The sequence below is a fragment of the Patella vulgata genome, chromosome 6 (genome assembly GCF_932274485.2).
Source record: "Patella vulgata chromosome 6, xgPatVulg1.2, whole genome shotgun sequence".
NCBI lineage: Eukaryota > Metazoa > Mollusca > Gastropoda > Patellidae > Patella > Patella vulgata.
The window spans coordinates 38,767,428-38,786,439 of record NC_065884.2 but is presented as its reverse complement, the minus strand read 5'-3'; the positions used below and the strand labels follow the sequence as shown (position 1 = coordinate 38,786,439).

General features: G+C 36.1%; 1 protein-coding gene across 6 annotated transcripts in view; it reads left to right on the top strand.

Moving 5' to 3' along the window:
• The window catches only part of LOC126825463 (liprin-beta-1-like), a 254,385-nt gene that overhangs the window by 182,433 nt on the left and 52,940 nt on the right, over positions 1-19,012 (top strand). For all 6 annotated transcript variants that reach the window (XM_056101629.1, XM_056101628.1, XM_056101627.1 and 3 more), the window contains one exon: positions 11,885-12,035. In XM_056101629.1, coding sequence (XP_055957604.1) covers positions 11,885-12,035 — 151 coding nt within the window. The remainder of the gene's footprint in view (positions 1-11,884; positions 12,036-19,012) is intronic.

The following is a 19,012-nucleotide window of genomic DNA, read 5'->3' as shown; positions in this document are numbered from 1 at the left end:
AAATTTAAATTTTTACAAAAAACTTTTTTATTTATGAATATTTTTTAGTCGTGTTTTAGACATATTAACGAGTCATCTGATTTGGGCAAAAATGTGAAATTTTTTTGTCTCAGTAATTTTCCTTGGCCGCCATTGGCTAATTCACTTTTTAAGTCCTAGATTAATTATTTATTTATTGTTCGATTTGTATAAAACAAAGTTCATATGCTCCGTTGTCTCAATTGTCATTTTTTTTGTTACCGATAGAGTTATCTGTCCGCACAGGAAGTGGCGTAATTTTACCAAAAACTACAATTTTGACAGTTAGGTACCATTTTTCGAAAGCAAATATTATTTTTTTTTAAAAATTGATATAACTAAAAGAGTGTGCAAAAAAGTGTAAGCTCATTTTTTTTAATTTCGATTTCATTTTCGAGCAAATTCGATTAAGAGGTGAAAAAGGTGTAAAATTGACCTATTTACAACCCATTCAGGCTTTTTAGATTTTAAAATATTTCTACGTAACTTTTATAAACTTGTAGCTATAATCCATACGAAGAAAATATATGTTAAAATTAGTTTGTAATATAAGCAGTTACCTAGAAATGGGCAATTTTGCATAAGTCACTGTTTACGTTATTTTGCCTGTAAAATAGTCAATTATTATTGGATTTCCACAAAAGTGACACCATTTGATTCAAAAAGCAAGTATGCGTCGTGTCAAATTGATTACAATTTCAAATTGACACTGGAAAGGACTCCTTTTTGTCAAAAAATGCATTTTTAACTTTTAAAATCAATATTTTTTTTCAACCAAGAATTATTTAATAAGTATTAATAATTTTAACTTTTCGTTTACATTCACATATTAATAAAATTCATACGGTCATATAGATTTCACAAAATTGTTTCTAACTTGTTGAGTTGCGAAGAAATAGGCGATTTTCAACAGGTCACTTTTCAAGGTTTTTGGTCCATAAAAGTGTCAATTATTATTTGATTTTCATAAAATTTTCACTGTGTGATAACTAATGCCATTTACGATTTCATACAAGTAATTTAGGATTTTCATTATCACCGGAAGTAACGTCATTTTTAGCCTTCAAAACAGATATTTTATTCAAATGAGTCTGATCTGTAATGTTTTTAAAATTATGATATTTGATTGCAATTAACAAATAGATTGAACCATACGATCCTACAGATACCACAAAATGGTTTCTAACTATTACGGTTGCAGAGAAATAGACGGTTTTCTACAAGTCACTTTTCAAGGTTTTTGGTCTATGAAAGTAGCAATTATTATTCGATTTACATAAAATTTTCACCATGTGATGCCTTATGTCATTTCTGATTTCATAAAACTAATTGAACATTTTCATTATCACCGGAAGTACTGTACACTTACATGTAACAAATGTATAAAATGAATTGATATTGCTGGATTTGGTTGATTTGGCGTCAATTTTATTTGATGTGTGCAATGCTTATGTGGAAACCTGTTTAATGGTTTCATTGGTACCGGAAGGGACATATGTTTAGGGCAGTGATGGGATTTTGCCCGTATTTTCTGGACATATCTGACGCTATTTTCTGAACTTCCAAAATTGTCCGACCAGGAATATGCCCAATCGGACATCAAGATATGGTGAATAATATTCAAAATTCCAAAATTAATATAGTGTACTGAGTGCATAACTACCACTCAACCCGATTAGGTATTTAAGTGAATAACGTATTTATCGTGTTATACTGTCTATACACTCACCTTGATTAACTACTTAATCTGCCATGATTGATTAGGTATTTAAGTGATTAACGTATTTTTCGTGTTATATTGTCTATACACCCACCTTGATTAACTACTTAATCTGCCATGATTGACTGGCTTAATCTTTTATCGGACAATTCATCAATCTAATCTTAAACAGATGTCATTGCTTCTCCTTTGTCGGGCTATTCATCAATCCAATAAGAGCGATTAGAATTTTAATCACAGCATGTATAAACTAGTCTTTGATGTCACATATCATTACATGTATATAACACCCAAATCAATGGACAGTCATTTTGGCTACGATATCTTTTACGTCTTTTAAGGCTCCATATAGAAATTCTCATCAACAGTGGCACTTTCCAACGATTTCGATTGCCAAACGAAAATCGCATACAAGGCAGTGCTTACGATGAAGATATGTGCTATGAGTCACATACGCCATACGTATGCTGAAGGAAGCTTAAAAGTAGGTACGGATTGGCAAGCTTTCATTCTATTGTATTACGAAAAAACGTAATTTTATAGGAATATTACTGACACAAATTTGAACACCACACTGGAATTAAATGTGAAAAATAGCGAGGTGTTCCTATTTTTATTACACGCGGATTTTAATATTTTGTTGACATTTTATAAAGAAGAAAACGATTCTTATTCCGGAAGTTCTGCATTCATTTGCTGTCGTATAAACAAAGGCACATAATGCATACTATTGTGAATTTGATGCCGAAGCAGTAGTTATTTTGTAGGAATGTTACTGAGATAAATTTAATTACCGTACGGTAATTAAATGTGAAAAATAGCGAGGTTCACCTATTTCTATTAAGTACAACATTTGAATATTTTGTTGACAAGTGATTGACACGTTCGATTGCCGAACGAAAATCGCTTACAAGATAGTGCTTACTATGAAGCTATGTGGTATGAGTCACGTACGCCATACGCTGAAGGAATGTTACTGACATAAATTTGATTACCGTACGGGAATTAAATATGAAAAATAGCGAGGTTCACCTATTGTTATTACGTACGACTTTTAAATATTTTGTTGACACATGATTTTTAATTGTGGTATGAATCCGTCTGCTTATATACTGAGCGCCATGGATAACGCATCACTTTTTTTTCCCAAATATTTTATTACTAGGTGGTTTTGTATGGATAATATTATGCAATACTATGAACTATTGTTTCATACAATGCTCCCAAACGCAAAAAATATTGGCCCGTGTGCACAAAAAAAAATTGCACGAGATGCACATGAAAAACCCAATATTCACGTGCAGCATTGTGTGTGAGCCCTTTAAAAGCATGTTTTCAACTTAATGTGCAGTACATGAACTGTGAAACGTCAATCTGTCGTAACTTGTTGTTGGACGTGTGAAGGAATCGAGCTAGAGATGCCGAGACTTACTGAAAATCAACGGAATGAAGCCATGGGAATGTCCAGGGCTGGCATGTCTACACGTGCTATTGCCAGACACTTCAATTGTCATCAGTCCACTATTGTAAGGTTGGTGGAACGTGTTCGAGTTACTGGATCAACACGTGACCGTCAACACACGTTACAACCCAGGCTCAAGACCACTACATCCGGGTCACTCATCTGCGTGACAGATTCCGCCAAACGAATCGAACAGGTGCAGCAGTCGTCGGAAGACAAGGACCAGTAAGTGCCAACACCGTAAGACGTCGTCTAAGAGAAGTAGGACTCCGTGCACGACGACCTTATGTTGGAGCTATCCTCAGGGATCATCACCGTCAACGGCGTTTGATATGGGCTCAAGGACACCAGACATGGAGAAAAGTAGACTGGCAAAGTGTGCTCTTCAGTGATGAGAGTTGCTTTCATCTTTATCACGCTGATGGCCGTCAACGTGTGTGGAGTCGTCTTGGGGAACGTCTTACAGACTGCTGCGTCTTCGAAACGAATCGATGGGGTGGGGGAAGTGTAATGGTGTGGGGAGGCTTCACATTTCATCACCGGACCGCCCTACACATTTGCAGGGGTCGTGTTAATGCTGTAGCCTACCGTGATGATGGCCCGTGGAGGACACACGCGCTACTGACATCTGTGTTTTACTTTTGGTTTTGACACCTGACTTTGTACCCTTGATTACAGATTAAACATCCATAAGTGTACAAATGTGTTGTTATTGATGTGTTCCCATTTGAATATTGTTCACAATAAGAAGCAAAATAAATAAGATATGTTTACAGGATCATTTTGTTATACGAAAAACTAAGTGATGCGTTTTCCATGGCGCTCAGTATATATCATTATGCCCCTTTATTTTCGGTAAAATGTCCGACAAGGAAAGTTTTGAAATCCCATCACTGGTTTACGGTAACGTGGCACCGGTGAAACCCGTCTAGTAATGATTGTTTTTACCAAAAAAAACAATCATCCAACACGTTGACCGTTTTATTTTCCACTTGAGCATATCTCAGAAACTACTTGGCGGATCTGTACAATATCTTTGGTTTTTCATGAAAGTCAGCATGACTTGGAGATTAAACCTATTTCGAACATCCTGTGACAATGTGAAATGTCCGAAATCACTGAAGTTGTTGTTTTTTAAAATGTTGCCGTAATATTTACAATAATCGACGGATTTTAACATTTGGTACATTTTGACATCGACGGAGACAGGGTAAATAGCTACGATACTTCGATTTTTGATTCTCGACGAATCTTTGCTTATATTAGGTGCGAAATTTTGAAGATTTAAATTTTTACAAAAAACATTTTTATTAATGAATATTTTTTGATGGTATTTTACACAGGATTAACTGGTCATCTGACTTGAGCAAAAATGTGAATAATTTTTGTCTCAGTAATTTGTGTTAGCCCCCATTGGCTAATTCTGTTTTTTGATTTGTATAAAACAAAGTTCATATGCTCCGTTTTCCAAAATGTCATTTTTTGTTACCGTTAAAGTTTCCTGTCGACACTTGAAGTGACATAATTTTACCACTTCGGTACCACTTTTTGAAAGCAAACATTATTTTTTTTCAAATCTGGTATAACTGAAAGGGTGCGCACAAAATGTCGGGTTTGTTTTTTTTTAATTTCGTTTTTGGGGCTATTTCGATGAAAAGGTGAAAAAAAGGTGTAAAATAAGCTCTTTACAACCAAGGCTCTACAATGTGACAATGGCGACCAGATATTTATAAATGCTAGGTTTCTGGCGAGTGAACATATATCTTGAAGTCTCCAATTAACACTATAGCTATCTGAACTTTTCTCTGTAAAGATAACGTAATCGGCAATGATCCCGGTCAACTGTCACTCTTGTTTCTTTCCAGGTTTGAAATTGGGTCAATCTCATTGTCCTCTGCGAGGATATCCTCATTGCGCATGCGCTGTATTTATCGGAAGTTTACGAGACAGCTGACAGCATGGCTAGCAGATGAATCAAACCTATATCGTCTTACTTTACTAGTAAAGTAACTTCGTCTCGCAGTGAGTCTCAGTTGGGGAAAAATGATGATAGTCATGCTACTGACGCTACACAACCCAAACAAGCAAAATTACAAGCTTTGCCGTCTTCGTCTCGCAGTGAGTCCCAGTCGGGAAAAAATGTTTAAAACATCTTTTATTGTTATTATAGGACGACAAGTTGAAGTGTTATGTATGTTCACAATATAATTTAGCTATATCATACGACAAATTATTCTAATCTTCAGACTTGGCAACTGAAAATTTTGTTTGGCTAGTGGTTTTGAAAATTTACTTATGTTTGCACAAGTAAGTTCAAAATGCTGTGTAGAGCCTTGTTTACAACGCATCCAGCATTTTCATATTTTAAAATATTTCTTCATAACTTTCATTAACTCGTAGCAATAATCTATACGGAGAGAATGTATGTGAAAATTAATTTGTAATATGCGCAGTTGCCGAGAAATAAGCAATTTTGCATGCGTCACTTTTCACGTTATTTAGCCTGTAAAAGAGTCAATTATCATTAACTTGAAAACGTGACCTGTATGTGTTACGAAACGTCGTTATTAAATAATAGAGAAGTAGTTACATCCATATATACCTTGTGTTGTGTTTTGTTATGAAGAGAAATAACCAATTTTGTCAGGATCAGTTTTTAAGATTTTTTTTGCATTTTAATTTCCCATTAGAAAGTCAGCTAACTTAGCGGTAAATTAGTGACAAATTTTGTCAGGATCACTTTTTTGACATATGTAACACATGGTAACAAATGTATGAATGGAATTAATATTGCCGGGTTTGATTGATTCTGCGTCCATTTTATAACACGTCTGCAATGTTTATGTGGAAATCTGTTTATCGGTTCCATTGGTACTGGAAGTGATATGAGTTCAAGGGTAACGTGGCACCGAAAGCGACATAAGTTCAAGGGTAATAGTCAGATTCGGTTTGTTACATAATTCCCATCCGTCGGCTTTTCGGGTAGAAATCATGGAATAAGCTTTATTTTGTAGGTTTTGATGTTTGATTACAAAAAAACAATGTTGACATTTTTTCTGAGTAGCTCTTCATAGTATGGGAGGCCATTATTTGAGGGTAGCCATTTTGCGATAATATTCCAACTTATTTTATTATTTTCACCTTATTTATAATGTTATCGACACATCAACTGTGATTTGGCTATGTAATAATTATATTGGCAGGGTTCATGACTATACCTCAGATAGTTTCCATCATTTCATATTTCCAATATGGCTTTCATGTCGGACGGGAAAATGGGACGATGTGCTGATTTTGATTACAGAGTTGCGTTTTTGTGTCAATATTTGTTTTTCGGGGACGCAGATTTGATTTCTGCCATTTTCATTTGCGTGAAATGGTGGTATGTTCACACATTTACAGCATATTTTTGTTTGTGGCAGGATGTTTTCTAAACACATTACTGTAAAGGTTTTTGAATCCAATTCTGCTATGTATAAGCTTGTAGCATGTTCCTGGAAGCCTGTGCCGAGTTTACCCATTAGGTATATCATCCAACAATGTAGTAGTTGAACTCCAGCGCAATATCATTCCACATGTTCGTTCTACATTCATCTTGGAAGTCAGTTGATCACATAATCTATGTTATGAGGGCTTCTTAGCAAGTATTTCATTTACAGCCACGTCCCCACCACTATCATCCACGTTGCTGCCAGGCTGGAATGAAGCTCCTGGCCATATGCTTTCTACGCTGTTACGACCTTTATGTATATATAGGGAAGATACTGAGCCTCGTCCGTCAGCTTCAGTCTAGCACCCAAAGAGGAAACCTCAAGAAAACTATGAAATGTTCTTGATTGCTTGACTATTGGTTGTTTTCTGCTTTGAAAGTGAATGAGGACGGGTGAGCATGGCACAGTCTCTATAGGCGTGGCAAGAGAACTCCTTACGCCTGGTAGGCACGTCACTGGAGTGTGGTGAGAAAGTCTTCCGGTTTGACCGCGAGATCATGGTGTGAACACTTTTCGCGCAGCCAGTTTTGGCCATGAGCGTAGAAAGATCTTAATTGTAGTAAGCGCTTGGTGTGGTCGTTGCAGGTGCATGATGGGCACGTGGCGTAAGCACCACGCTGCCGCTATGCTCTTTTTGCCTTCATTCCAGGAATAGGCTTTACTTTCCCAGGAAAATCGATGATAAATAAATGCTAATAATGTGTTTAGAAAACGTTCCATCGTCTTGGAAATATGCTAAATTGGTGAACATACAACCATTTTACGTAGTTGTATATGACAGAAATCGAATCTGCCTCCCCGAAAACATATATATTGTCACCAAAGACAACTACTTAATCGAAATCAACCCATCGTCCGATTTTCCCGCCACAAGTGGCAGCAATATTGGAAATATACTAAATATGTGAACATGTGATCATTTTACAAGGTTGTAAATGTCAGAAATTGATTCTGCGCCCCTGTAAACATATATACATGTATTGACACCAAACACTATCACTTAATCAAAATCTGCACATCGTCTTATTTTCCCGCCAAAAATGCCCGCCATCTTGGTAATATGCTAAGTATATGAACATGTGATCATTTTACAGGGTTGTAAATGTCAGGAATGGAATCTGTGCCCCCGAAAATATATATATTGACACCAAAGACTACTACATAATCGAAATCAACACATCAACCGATTTTTCTGCTAAAAATGGGCGCCATCTTGGAAATATCATCATGAAATGATGGAAAACAATCTGAGATATAGTCATGAATGCAGCCAATATTAATACATTGCCAAATCACAGTTGATATGTCGATAACATTATAAATAAGGTGAAAATAAAAAATAATTTGGAATATTATCGCAAAATGGCTTCCCTCAAATAATGGCCTCCAATACTATGAAGACCTACTCAAAAAAAATGTCAACATTGGTTTTTTGTAATCAAACATCAAAACCTACAAAATAAAGCTTATTCCACGATTTCTACCCGAAAAGCCGACAGATTTACATTAACGATCGGACTATAACGTTGCACTAGTGAAACCCCTCATTACTGCTTCGCAGTTCTAGTGATGATTGTTTTTACCAATTGTTGGCCGTTTTATTTTCCACTTAAGCATATCTCAGAAACTACTTGTCGAATCGATCCCATATCTTTGCTATTACGGGAAAGTCGGCATGACTTAGAGATTAAATCTAAGTCCGAAATCAACGAAGTTGTTGTTTTTATACGCCCACAATTGTTTGTGAACAGTCTACAGGTCACAATTTTATCCGATTTCAATGAAACTTGAAATATAGGTTTATCACCCAAAGATCTCAGTTCCTTTCGATATTGGTATGTATCGGACTGTAACTTCATGGATTATGGCCCCTGAATGTACGAAAAATCACGTTTTTAGCTTGTGAACACTGTAGAGGTCAGAATTTTTATCCGATTTTGTTGAAACTTGAAATATAAGTTTATAACCCAAAGATCTTGGTTCCTTTCGATATTCGCGCATATCGGACCTTAACTTCCTGAATTATGGCCCCTGATTGTACAAAAAATCTTGTTTTTAGCTTGTGGACCCTATAGAAGTCATAATTTTTATCCGATTTAAAAAAACGTATTATTATATTACCCTTACACCCTAAGGTAGCTGAGTTCAAATTTTGTGTAAATCGGCCCAAAATTGACAGACAAAATGGCCGCCGTTCGTTCTCAAATAGCGTAAAAATGTGGTATCAGTGTTTCCACTAGCTTCAAAATTTGCCTGTACGGCATACTGGTAGGGATTAGAAATACCGGTTCATTCATAATTTTACCGGTCTGATGAAAACAACATTTAATCAATCTTATAAATTTATTGAAATAAACACTCCATTGAAACAAATTGAACACACTTTAAACACAAATGTTATTATAAACGTCTGTCTTTAGAACTCTTAAATATCTGTCGGGCCTTTCCAAAATTAAACGGACAAGCTTCAGAATTGTGTGCGTGCATGTTCAGGGTCATTAGGTTATTCATACGGCGCTGCGATAAACGATTACGCAGAGACGTGTGTATTAAATTTTGCAGACTAACACCCCTCTCTGCTGGTACACTACTGACAGGAACTACCAAGGCTATAACAGCTAATGTTCCAAAGTCTGGAAATAGATCGGAAAAATCTGAAATAATAGTTTGACAGGTGTCTTCAAGCAATTTGTCCCCAGACCGAATAACACTCGCTTGAATTGGATGAAATCACAGGTTGCACGCGCACGATCAATTATTACATTACTGTCATGAATATCTTTACAGAAAAAGTCCAATAATATATGAAGAGAATCTTCATGCCACTGTTGTTGGAACTGCTTTGCCTTAGGTGCTTGCACAGGGGCAGTTTTACAAGCTTTCGATGTGCTGGGGCAGGGAGCATCATTATTATCAGCGACGACAGACTCATCGTCGCCGATATTTCTTTTGCGTTTGTTATCACCGCCTCCGTTGAAAAAAGACGAAAGATTCGTCTGCTTTGACGCCATATTGTGAAGGTCACGGCGACATTGAGCAGCGATTATCCAGACGGAAAAAACGACATACTTACTATAAATAGCACCGCTGTTTGACAGCCATTGCCACGAAGCTTTTGACACGAGAGATGAATGGAGAGATAAAGTAGAGCAGTTAATTTGTTGACGTTTATGTTTACCGGTCCCACGGACCGATGGAAAGATTATATACCGGTACATGTTAAAATCTACCGGTTATCGGAAATTCTTGGTATATCAAGATTGTTGACCCCTATAGAGGTCACAATTTTTATCTGATTTTGTTGAAACTTGAAATGTAAGTTTATAACACAAAGATCTCGGTTCCTTTCGATATTTACGCATATCGAATTGTAATTTCCTGAATTATGGCCCTTGATTGTAGGAAAAAAATCACAACAAATTTGTCGTATTTCGAAATTTTACCGTAATGTTATCAATAATTGTTGGATTGTAATATTTGAAACATTTTGACGAATCTTCAGAGGTATTAGGCGCCAAATTTTGAAAATTAAAATTTTTACGAAAAACTTCTTTTTTAATAAATATTTTTATGTGGTATTTTACCCAGGGTTCAAGAGTCATCTGATTTTACCAAAAATGGCAACATTTTTTGTCACCATATTTTTCCTTGGCCCCCATTGTCTAATTTAGTTTTTCAGTCCTGGATTAATTATTTATTGTTCGACGTAAATTTAGCAAAAACTACAATTTTGACTGTTCGGTACCACTTTTTGAAAGCAAATATTATTTTTTTCAAATCTGGTCTGACTTGAAAGGGTGTTCCCTGTAAAGGCGCAGAAAAAATCGGGCTCAGTTTTTTTAATTTCAATTTCGTTTTCGGGTCATTTCGATTTAAAGGTGAAAAAATGAGCTATTAGTTTGTAATATGAGCAGTTGCCGAGAAATGGTCAATTTCGTATGAGTCACTATTTACGCTTGTTTGCCTGTAAAAGAGTCAATTATTGGATTTTCATAAAAGTGACACCATTAGATGTGTAATGTCAATTTTAACTAGGTCAAACCAGTTTAACATTTTCAATGTCACAGGAAATGATGTAATTTGGGCAAAAACTGTATTTTTAGCCTATAAAACAGATATTTTATTCGAATGAGTCTGATTTGTAATGTTTTTAAAATTATGATATTTGATTCCAATCAACAAATAGATTGAACCCATACGATCATACAGATACCAAAAAATGGTTTCTAACTTGTACGGTTGCAGAGAAATATAGACGATTTTCTACAAGTCACTGTTCAAGGTTTTTGATCTATAAAAGTGGCAATTATTATTCGATTTACATACAATTTTCACCATGTGATGCCTTATGCCATTTCTGATTTCATAAAACTAATTTAACATTTTCATTATCACCGGAAGTAATGTAATTTTGTCAGGATCACTTACATGTAACAAATGTATACAATGAATTGATATTGCTGGATTTGGTTGATTCTGCATACATTTTATTTGATGTGTGCAATGCTTATATGGAAACCTGTTTAATGGTTTCATCCGTACCGAAAGTGACATATGTTCAAGGGTAACGGGGCACCGGTGAAACCTGTCATTACTGCATCACAGTTCTAGTTACTTCTAGAGTTATGACCCTTGTTTCACTTTGTTGAAACTTTTGAACTCTTGAACATCAAAAGTTATCATCCGATCTGTACCAAATTTATAAGCATCATTTAGATTAGTGAAACTTGTTGAATTTCAGCAGTTTATGTTTATTACTTCCAGAGTTAAGGCCCTTGTTTCAGTTTGTAGAAACTTGTGAACCCGCAAACAACGATATTTATCATCTGATCTGTTTGAAATTGTCTTGTATGAATTTCATGTAATTTCATGTATATTGAATGAGGGGGTTTGGATGGACAAATTGTTGGCACATGAGCGTTGCATCATAAGGTCTTTCATTGAGTCAGCTGGCGTGGTTTCGATTCCCTAGTTGTACGTGACGAGGAGTAGGGTCGTCTGTCTAACCTTGTGGGTTTTCTCCAGGTTCTCCTCCCACTGCTAGAGACCCTACTCACAAGCGAATTCTTGAAATAAAAATTGAACCATATGTTATAATGTTAGTCCTGAAATGACCTAGTTTGTGTCGAGTGGACGTTGAACTCCATTTCTCTTTCTCTCTATATTGAATGAGGTATATTCTTTTATTTTTAGTGATCTGGATATCCCGTTTGCTAGATGGGATGGAGATCGTGTGACAGCATGGTTAAATGATATTGGACTCAACATGTATTTAGTAGATTGTAAGAGATGGGTTAAAAATGGTGAACAATTATTACGCGCTTCCCCACTACATTTAGAGAAGGTATGTAAAAATTATTGCAAATATTTTGATATATTTTTATACACCCACATTGAAATGTGGTCGTATATGGTCGTCGCCCTCGTCCGTCCGTCTGGCATCCACAATTGCTTGTGGATGCTCTAGAGACTAAAGTAAATATCCAGTTGACTTTAAATTTATACACAGTGTTAAAGGTCATGAGACGAAGAAGCCTAGACACAAACTAGGTCATTTCGGGACTAACATATGGTTTTTATACGCCCACATTGAGATGAAGAAGCCTATTGATTTTCAGCGATTTCCGATAATTACTGCCAGAGTTATGGCCCTTGATCACTTTGAAAAATCTTGTGGACGCTCTAGAGGCTAAAGTTAATATCCGATTGACTTTAAATAGATACACAAAGTTTAAGGTCATGAGACGAAGAATCCTATTGATTTGCCAGAGTTATGGCCCTTGATCACTTTGAAAACCGGAGGACCCGGAGAAAACCCACGAGGTCTGACAGGCGACCCTACTCCTTGTCAAGTACAACCGGGGATTCGAAATCACGCCAGTTGACTCAATGACAGGCTTTATGATACAGCACCCTTATGATCACAAGTTAATTTCCGATTGATTTGAAACTTATACTAGATGTCATAGCTCCATTGCCCGCGTTGGAAGAAAGTCGTTTTTTCCCGGATTTGTAACCTTTTTAACCACCCACATTTTCATGTGGACGTATATTGTCGTCGCCCCTGTCCGTCCATTTGTCCGTCCTCAATTGTTTGTGAACACTCTAGAGGTCACAATTTTTATCCGATTTCAATGAAACTTAAAATATAGGGTTATCCCACTATGATCTCGGTTCCCTTTGATATTGGCATGTATCGGACTGTAACTTCATGGATTATGGCCCTTGATTGTACGAAAAATCACGTTTTTAGCTTGTGAACACTGTAGAGGTTTTCAACTTGAAACACAGAGTTTAAGGTCTTGAAACGAAGAAGTATATTGATTTTCAATGAATTTTGATAACTTGAACAGCTAAATCCATGATATTAAATGTTCCGTATACTAAACATTAGCATGGGGCAGAACTTTATAAAAGCCAAACAAAGAGTTGTTACTCTTAATCAGAATTTAGTGTATTATAAATGTATTATTACCGAAAAAAGTAAAAATATGCGATTTAGCTGCTGTAGGCGTATGTTTTGTTAGCTACCTATCTTTTTTTTTTGCCTGGCAAACTATCTTTTAGTTTGTGGACCCTCTAGAGGTCACAATTTGTATTTGATTTTAAAATCCATTTTGATAACTTGGACAGCTAAATCCATGATATTAAATATTCTGTATACTAAACGTTAGCATGGGGCAGAGCTTTATAAAAGCCAAACAAAGAGTTGTTACTCTTAATCAGATTTTAGTGTATTATAAATGTTTCATTACCGAAAAAAAGTAAAAATATGCGACATCTCTTGTTGACTGCCCAGACAATTTAGCTGCTGTGGGCGTATGTTTGGTGGGCAACCTATCATTTTTTTTTTGCCTGGCAAACTATCTTTTAGTTTGTGGGCCCTCTAGAGGTCACAATTTGTATTTGATTTTAAAATCCATTCACACAGCTGGATGGATAGTGTGTAGAACTGATCTCTGAGCTTTTACTAACTGGTTTCTGTGTTAAAATGTCATCAAATCACGCAGAGTAAGTTTATTGTGGTTGCTATTCATGGAAACTTGTGAGAAATGTACGCGTTGTCAGTAGTAGCTTTAACCTGTCAGTATTTGCAAGGTACGTCAGTATTCCTATAAATGGTCAGTAATAATCATAAAGTGAGTATTTAAGTTAATTGGTTAGTATTCCTGTTAACTAAACCACAACATTTTAAGATAGCTATCAACCACGGGGTCTGGAATATTGAAACGTAAAGGATGTTCAATACTAATATTTTGAAGCATTATGTAAAATTTAGATAAAGAGCTGACCATGCTGACTATATTTCAAAAATAGATAATGCAGCGGAACAACCGGCCAGTCTCCTTACATAATACTTGGCATCGTTGTGAAGCCGCGAATCTCTAGTTTATAAATGTGGCCAAAGTATTACCGATAATCCCAATTTTAACGAATACAAACAAGTTTTAAAACCCATACAATATGTAAAAATTTGCAGCCCAAACACCCCGCGCAGTGCATTACGATTGACCTGCTGTGGGCGTATGTTTCGTTGGGTACCTATCTTTTTTTTTTTTTGCCTGGCAAACTATCTTTTAGTTAAGGGACCCTCTAGAGGTCACAATTTGTATTTGATTTTAAAATCCATTTTGATAACTTGAACAGCTAAATCCATGATATTAAATGTACCGTATACTAAACGTTAGCATGGGGCAGAACTTTATAAAAGCCAAACAAAGAGTTGTTACTCTTAATCAGATTTTAGTGTATTATAAATGTTTCATTACCGTAAAAATATGCGATATCTCTTGTTGACGGTACCTGAAAATAACAGTAGATCTATCGTACATGCAAAACCTTATTTTAATTGAGTCGTGTTATGAAGGTAACAGAATACACGTATAGCTGTGACGGCTTCTTTGATAACCAAGAAACAAAACTCGATTACTTAATCAATATTTTTAATCTCCTGAGCACTAATACAAAGGTGCTAATATGTGGTGAGATTAACAGAATTTATTCTGATAAAAGTTTAAATATACAAGACCTACATTACTAATGTATGGACTATTCTCTTTCGTTCTAAATTATAACACTGAGAGAAATATTAAATAAAAATTAAGAAATATATGGCGTGCTTGCTATGTGATTTTGTTTTAGAACATACAATCTGACTAAAACACAGATCCTATTTCGTTTTGTTTTTGTCCCCCGCCTTTCGAAGAAAGCAGGGGACTATTAAAATGGGTTCGTCCGTCTGTCTGTCCGTCTGTCTGTCCGTCTGTCCGTCCGTCTGTCTGTCTGTCCGTCTGTCTGTCCGTCACACTTTTTGGGACACAATAACTCTCTTCCTAATTGAGCTAGAATGTTCAAACTTGGTGTATGTGTTTATTAGGTCAATGCCTTGATGGAGTTCCAAGATGAGCATTTTCCGCTTAGGGTAAGCAGAGATAAGCAATTTGATTGGTTGATGCTTTGGGACACGATAACTCTCTTCCTAATTGGGCTAGAATGTTCAAACTTGGTGTATGTGTTGATTAGGTCAATGCCTTGATGGAGTTCGAAGATGAGCATTTTCTGCTTACTTAGGGTAAGCAGAGATAAGCAATTTGATTGGTTGATGCTTTGGGACACGATAACTTTTAATTGAGCTAGAATGTTCAAACTTGGTGTATGTGTTTATTAGGTCAATGCCTTGATGGAGTTCGAAGATGAGCATTTTCCGCTTAGGGTAAGCAGAGATAAGCAATTTGATTGGTTGATACTTTGGGGCACGATAACTCTCTTCCTAATTGAGCTAGAATGTTCAAACTTGGTGTATGTGTTGATTAGGTCAATGCCTTGATGGAGTTCGAAGATGAGCATTTTCCGCTTAGGGTAAGCAGAGATAAGCAATTTGATTGGTTGATGCTTTGGGACACGATAACTTTAGTTCTAATTAAGTGAGATTGATGAAACTTGGTGTATAGTTTCATTACAGTAATACCTTGACTAAGTTTGATAATTGAGCATTTTCTGCTCAGGGTAAGCAGAGCGATACGCAATTTGATTGGTCGAGACTTTGGAAAACAATAACTCTCCTACTTTGATTGTCCCCCGCCTTTCGAAGAAAGCAGGGAACTATTAAAATGGGTTCGTCCGTCTGTCTGTCTGTTTGTCTGTCTGTCCGTTCCGCTTATGGTAAGCAGAGATAAACAATTTGATTGGTTGATCTTCGAATTGAGTAAATGTTCATGCTTATTGTCCCCCGCCTTTCGAAGAAAGCAGGGAACTATTAAAATGGGTTCGTCCGTCTGTCTGTTTGTCTGTCCGTTCCGCTTAGGGTAAGCAGAGATAAACAATTTGATTGGTTGATGCTTTGGGACACTATAACTTTAGTTCTAATTAAGTAGATAAACAATTTGATTGGTTGATGCTTTGGGACACTATAACTTTAGTTCTAATTAAGTGAGAGTGATGAAACTTGGTGTATAGTTTCATTACAGTAATACCTTGACTAAGATCGATAATGAGCATTTTCTGCTCAGATTAAGCAGAGCGATAAGCAATTTGATTTGCTGAGACTTTGGAACACAATAACTCTCCTTCGAATTGAGTATGTTTTCCCCTTAATATGCTATAATTATTCCATCAAAAACATTGTATGCTTAGACTATAAGTAAAGATATACTGTTTGATTGTTCAATACTTTGTAAAAGATAATTTGTGATAAATTTATATGTGTCCTCTAATTATTTTCCTATTTCGGCGGGGGACATCAGCCTCACTGTTGGCTTGTTATAGTTCAAAATTTCGTTTGTCTTTACTGCATTGGGATCTGGAAGAGTTGTTATCATTGACATGTTCTGAATGGTGTGCTGTTCCAAAATGCACGGGTAGAGATCAGTTCGCATCATTTTATTATACCGCCATAAGTATCTGGAATGATTTACTGAATGATATTAAGTCTATAGATTCACTATACAGCTTTAAAGCTGCATTCAAGAAGTATTTATTGTTGATACAATATTAATCTGTGATAGGCCTACATGCCTGTTTATCTACTATTAATAAAATTGGTTGATATATACTCTTCAAAAAAAGTAAGGGATATTGAAATGCAGGTTGTGATATGATAAATAGTCATGGACACTTGACATGCTTTGAGAGTATGTTCACAGATGAAGAACTTATCGCCCTAACAAAACCACTGAGCTGCACATGCGACAAGCAATAGCGCCATACACGTGGGAGGGGTTCATTGTCAAATTTGACACTTCAAGGAAGGGTTGATGAAAACTGTTGCGTGCTGGTTTATTTATCCATGTTAGCATTCCTATCGGTTCTTGCATAAGATTTACTGTTTAGCGTATCTTTGCTTTAGTGTGTTACGTTTATTTTCACCAGGAGACGTGTTCGTAGACATCAGCCGACAACACTGCAAGAATTTGCCGTGTCACTGCAAGGGGAGTGGGTCAGATTGCCCCAAATCGTGATTGGACGGTTGATTAGGAGCATGCCACGACGAATTGCTGAATGTCTGAGGATTGGTGGAGCAATTACTCATTATTAAGACAAAAATCAAAAACGTCCATTTTCACTTTTGACGGTGTATCTCTTTGCGAGTAAAATGGGGCTGTCAGATAAGCCGCCCATATGAACTGTTTATGTTCATGTGTAGGCAATTGGCCTGTTATTAACATACACTGGTTACCTCTAATAAAACAGCAGTGCATTTCTACAGTTTTGTATTGTTTCTGAAGATCCCAAACTTATTTTATACGCCCACATAGAAATGTGGACATATATTGCCGTCTGTCCGTCCTTCGTCCACAATTTCTTGTGAACGCTCTAACGCCAAAAGTTATCATCCAATTGTTTTAAAATTGATATATGTTGTTTACATTAGTGAGATGAAGAAGCCTATTTAATTTCAATAATTTCTGTTTAAAACGTCTAGAGTTATGGCCCTTGTTACACTTTGTTTAACCTTGTGAACGCTTTAACCCCAAAAGTTATCATCCTATCTTTCTGAAACTTATATGCATTATTTAAATTAGTGAAATGAATAAGCCTATTGAATTTCAGCAATTTCTGTGTATTACGTCTACGTGTTTTTAGCTTGTGGACCCTATAGAGGTCGCAATTTTTATCCGATTTTGTTGAAACTTGAAATGTAAGTTTATAACCCAAAGATCTCGGTTCCTTTCGATATTTGCGCATATCGGACCATAACTTCCTGAACTATGGCCCCTGACTGTACGAAAAATCGTGTTTTTAGCTTGTGGACCCTATAGAGGTCATAATTTTTATCCGATTGAAAAAAACGAATTATTATATCACCGTTACACCATAAGGACAACTGAGTTCGAATTTTGTGAAAATCGGCCCAAAATTGACAGAAAAAATGGCCGCCGTTCGTTCTCAGATAGCGTAAAAATATGGTATATCAAGGTTGTGGACCCTATAGAGGTCACAATTTTTATCCGATTTTGTTGAAACTTGAAATGTAAGTTTATAACCCAAAGATCTCAGTTCCTTTCGATATTCGCGCATATCGGACCGTAACTTCCTGAATTATGGCCCCTGATTGTACGGAAAATCGCGTTTTTAGCTTGTGGACCCTATAGAGGTCATAATTTTTATCCGATTTGAAAAATCGTATTTTTATATCACTGTTACACCCTAAGGACGGCTAAGTTACAATTTCGTGAAAATCGGCCCAAAACTGACAGACAAAATGGCTGCCCCTTGAAACTTGAAATGTAAGTTTATAACCCAAAGATTTCGGTTCCTTTCGATATTTGCGCATATCAAATTGTAATTTCCTGAATTATGGCCCTTGATTGTAGGAAAAATCACTTTCTTTTTAGCTTGTTCTCTATCCATCTCTCGAAAATGTGGGCGTATTCTGCCTGGCAGCCGCTGGTTCTGCATCATAAAGGTTAAGACGCGAAGAAAGCATCATAATTTCACTCAATTTTGCCTAAAAATCATGATCAATTGTCTGAAATTCTTTAGATTACCCCTATTGCTGTCAAAATTTTAATTATTCATCTGTTGTAAAATGAACCAAAATGTCTTGCATGTCTTTATTTTTATTGTTAAATAACTTGGAAAGGATCCATGTGTTTGTCAGATATTGAAAAAGTATTCATGTGTTTGTCAAAAATTTAAAAATTAAGAAATTTAGTCTAATTATGTTCTGCTTAGGTGTGTTAGAATTTCCAAAACATGAGTGAACTGCATTTTGCTGCTGTTTTCCTCTGGCTTAACACAATTTTTAACACAATTTTAATCTTTCAAAACCTGAAATTGTTGCATTTTCCTTCTCGAGAAAGTAAAATCTATGTGTTTGCA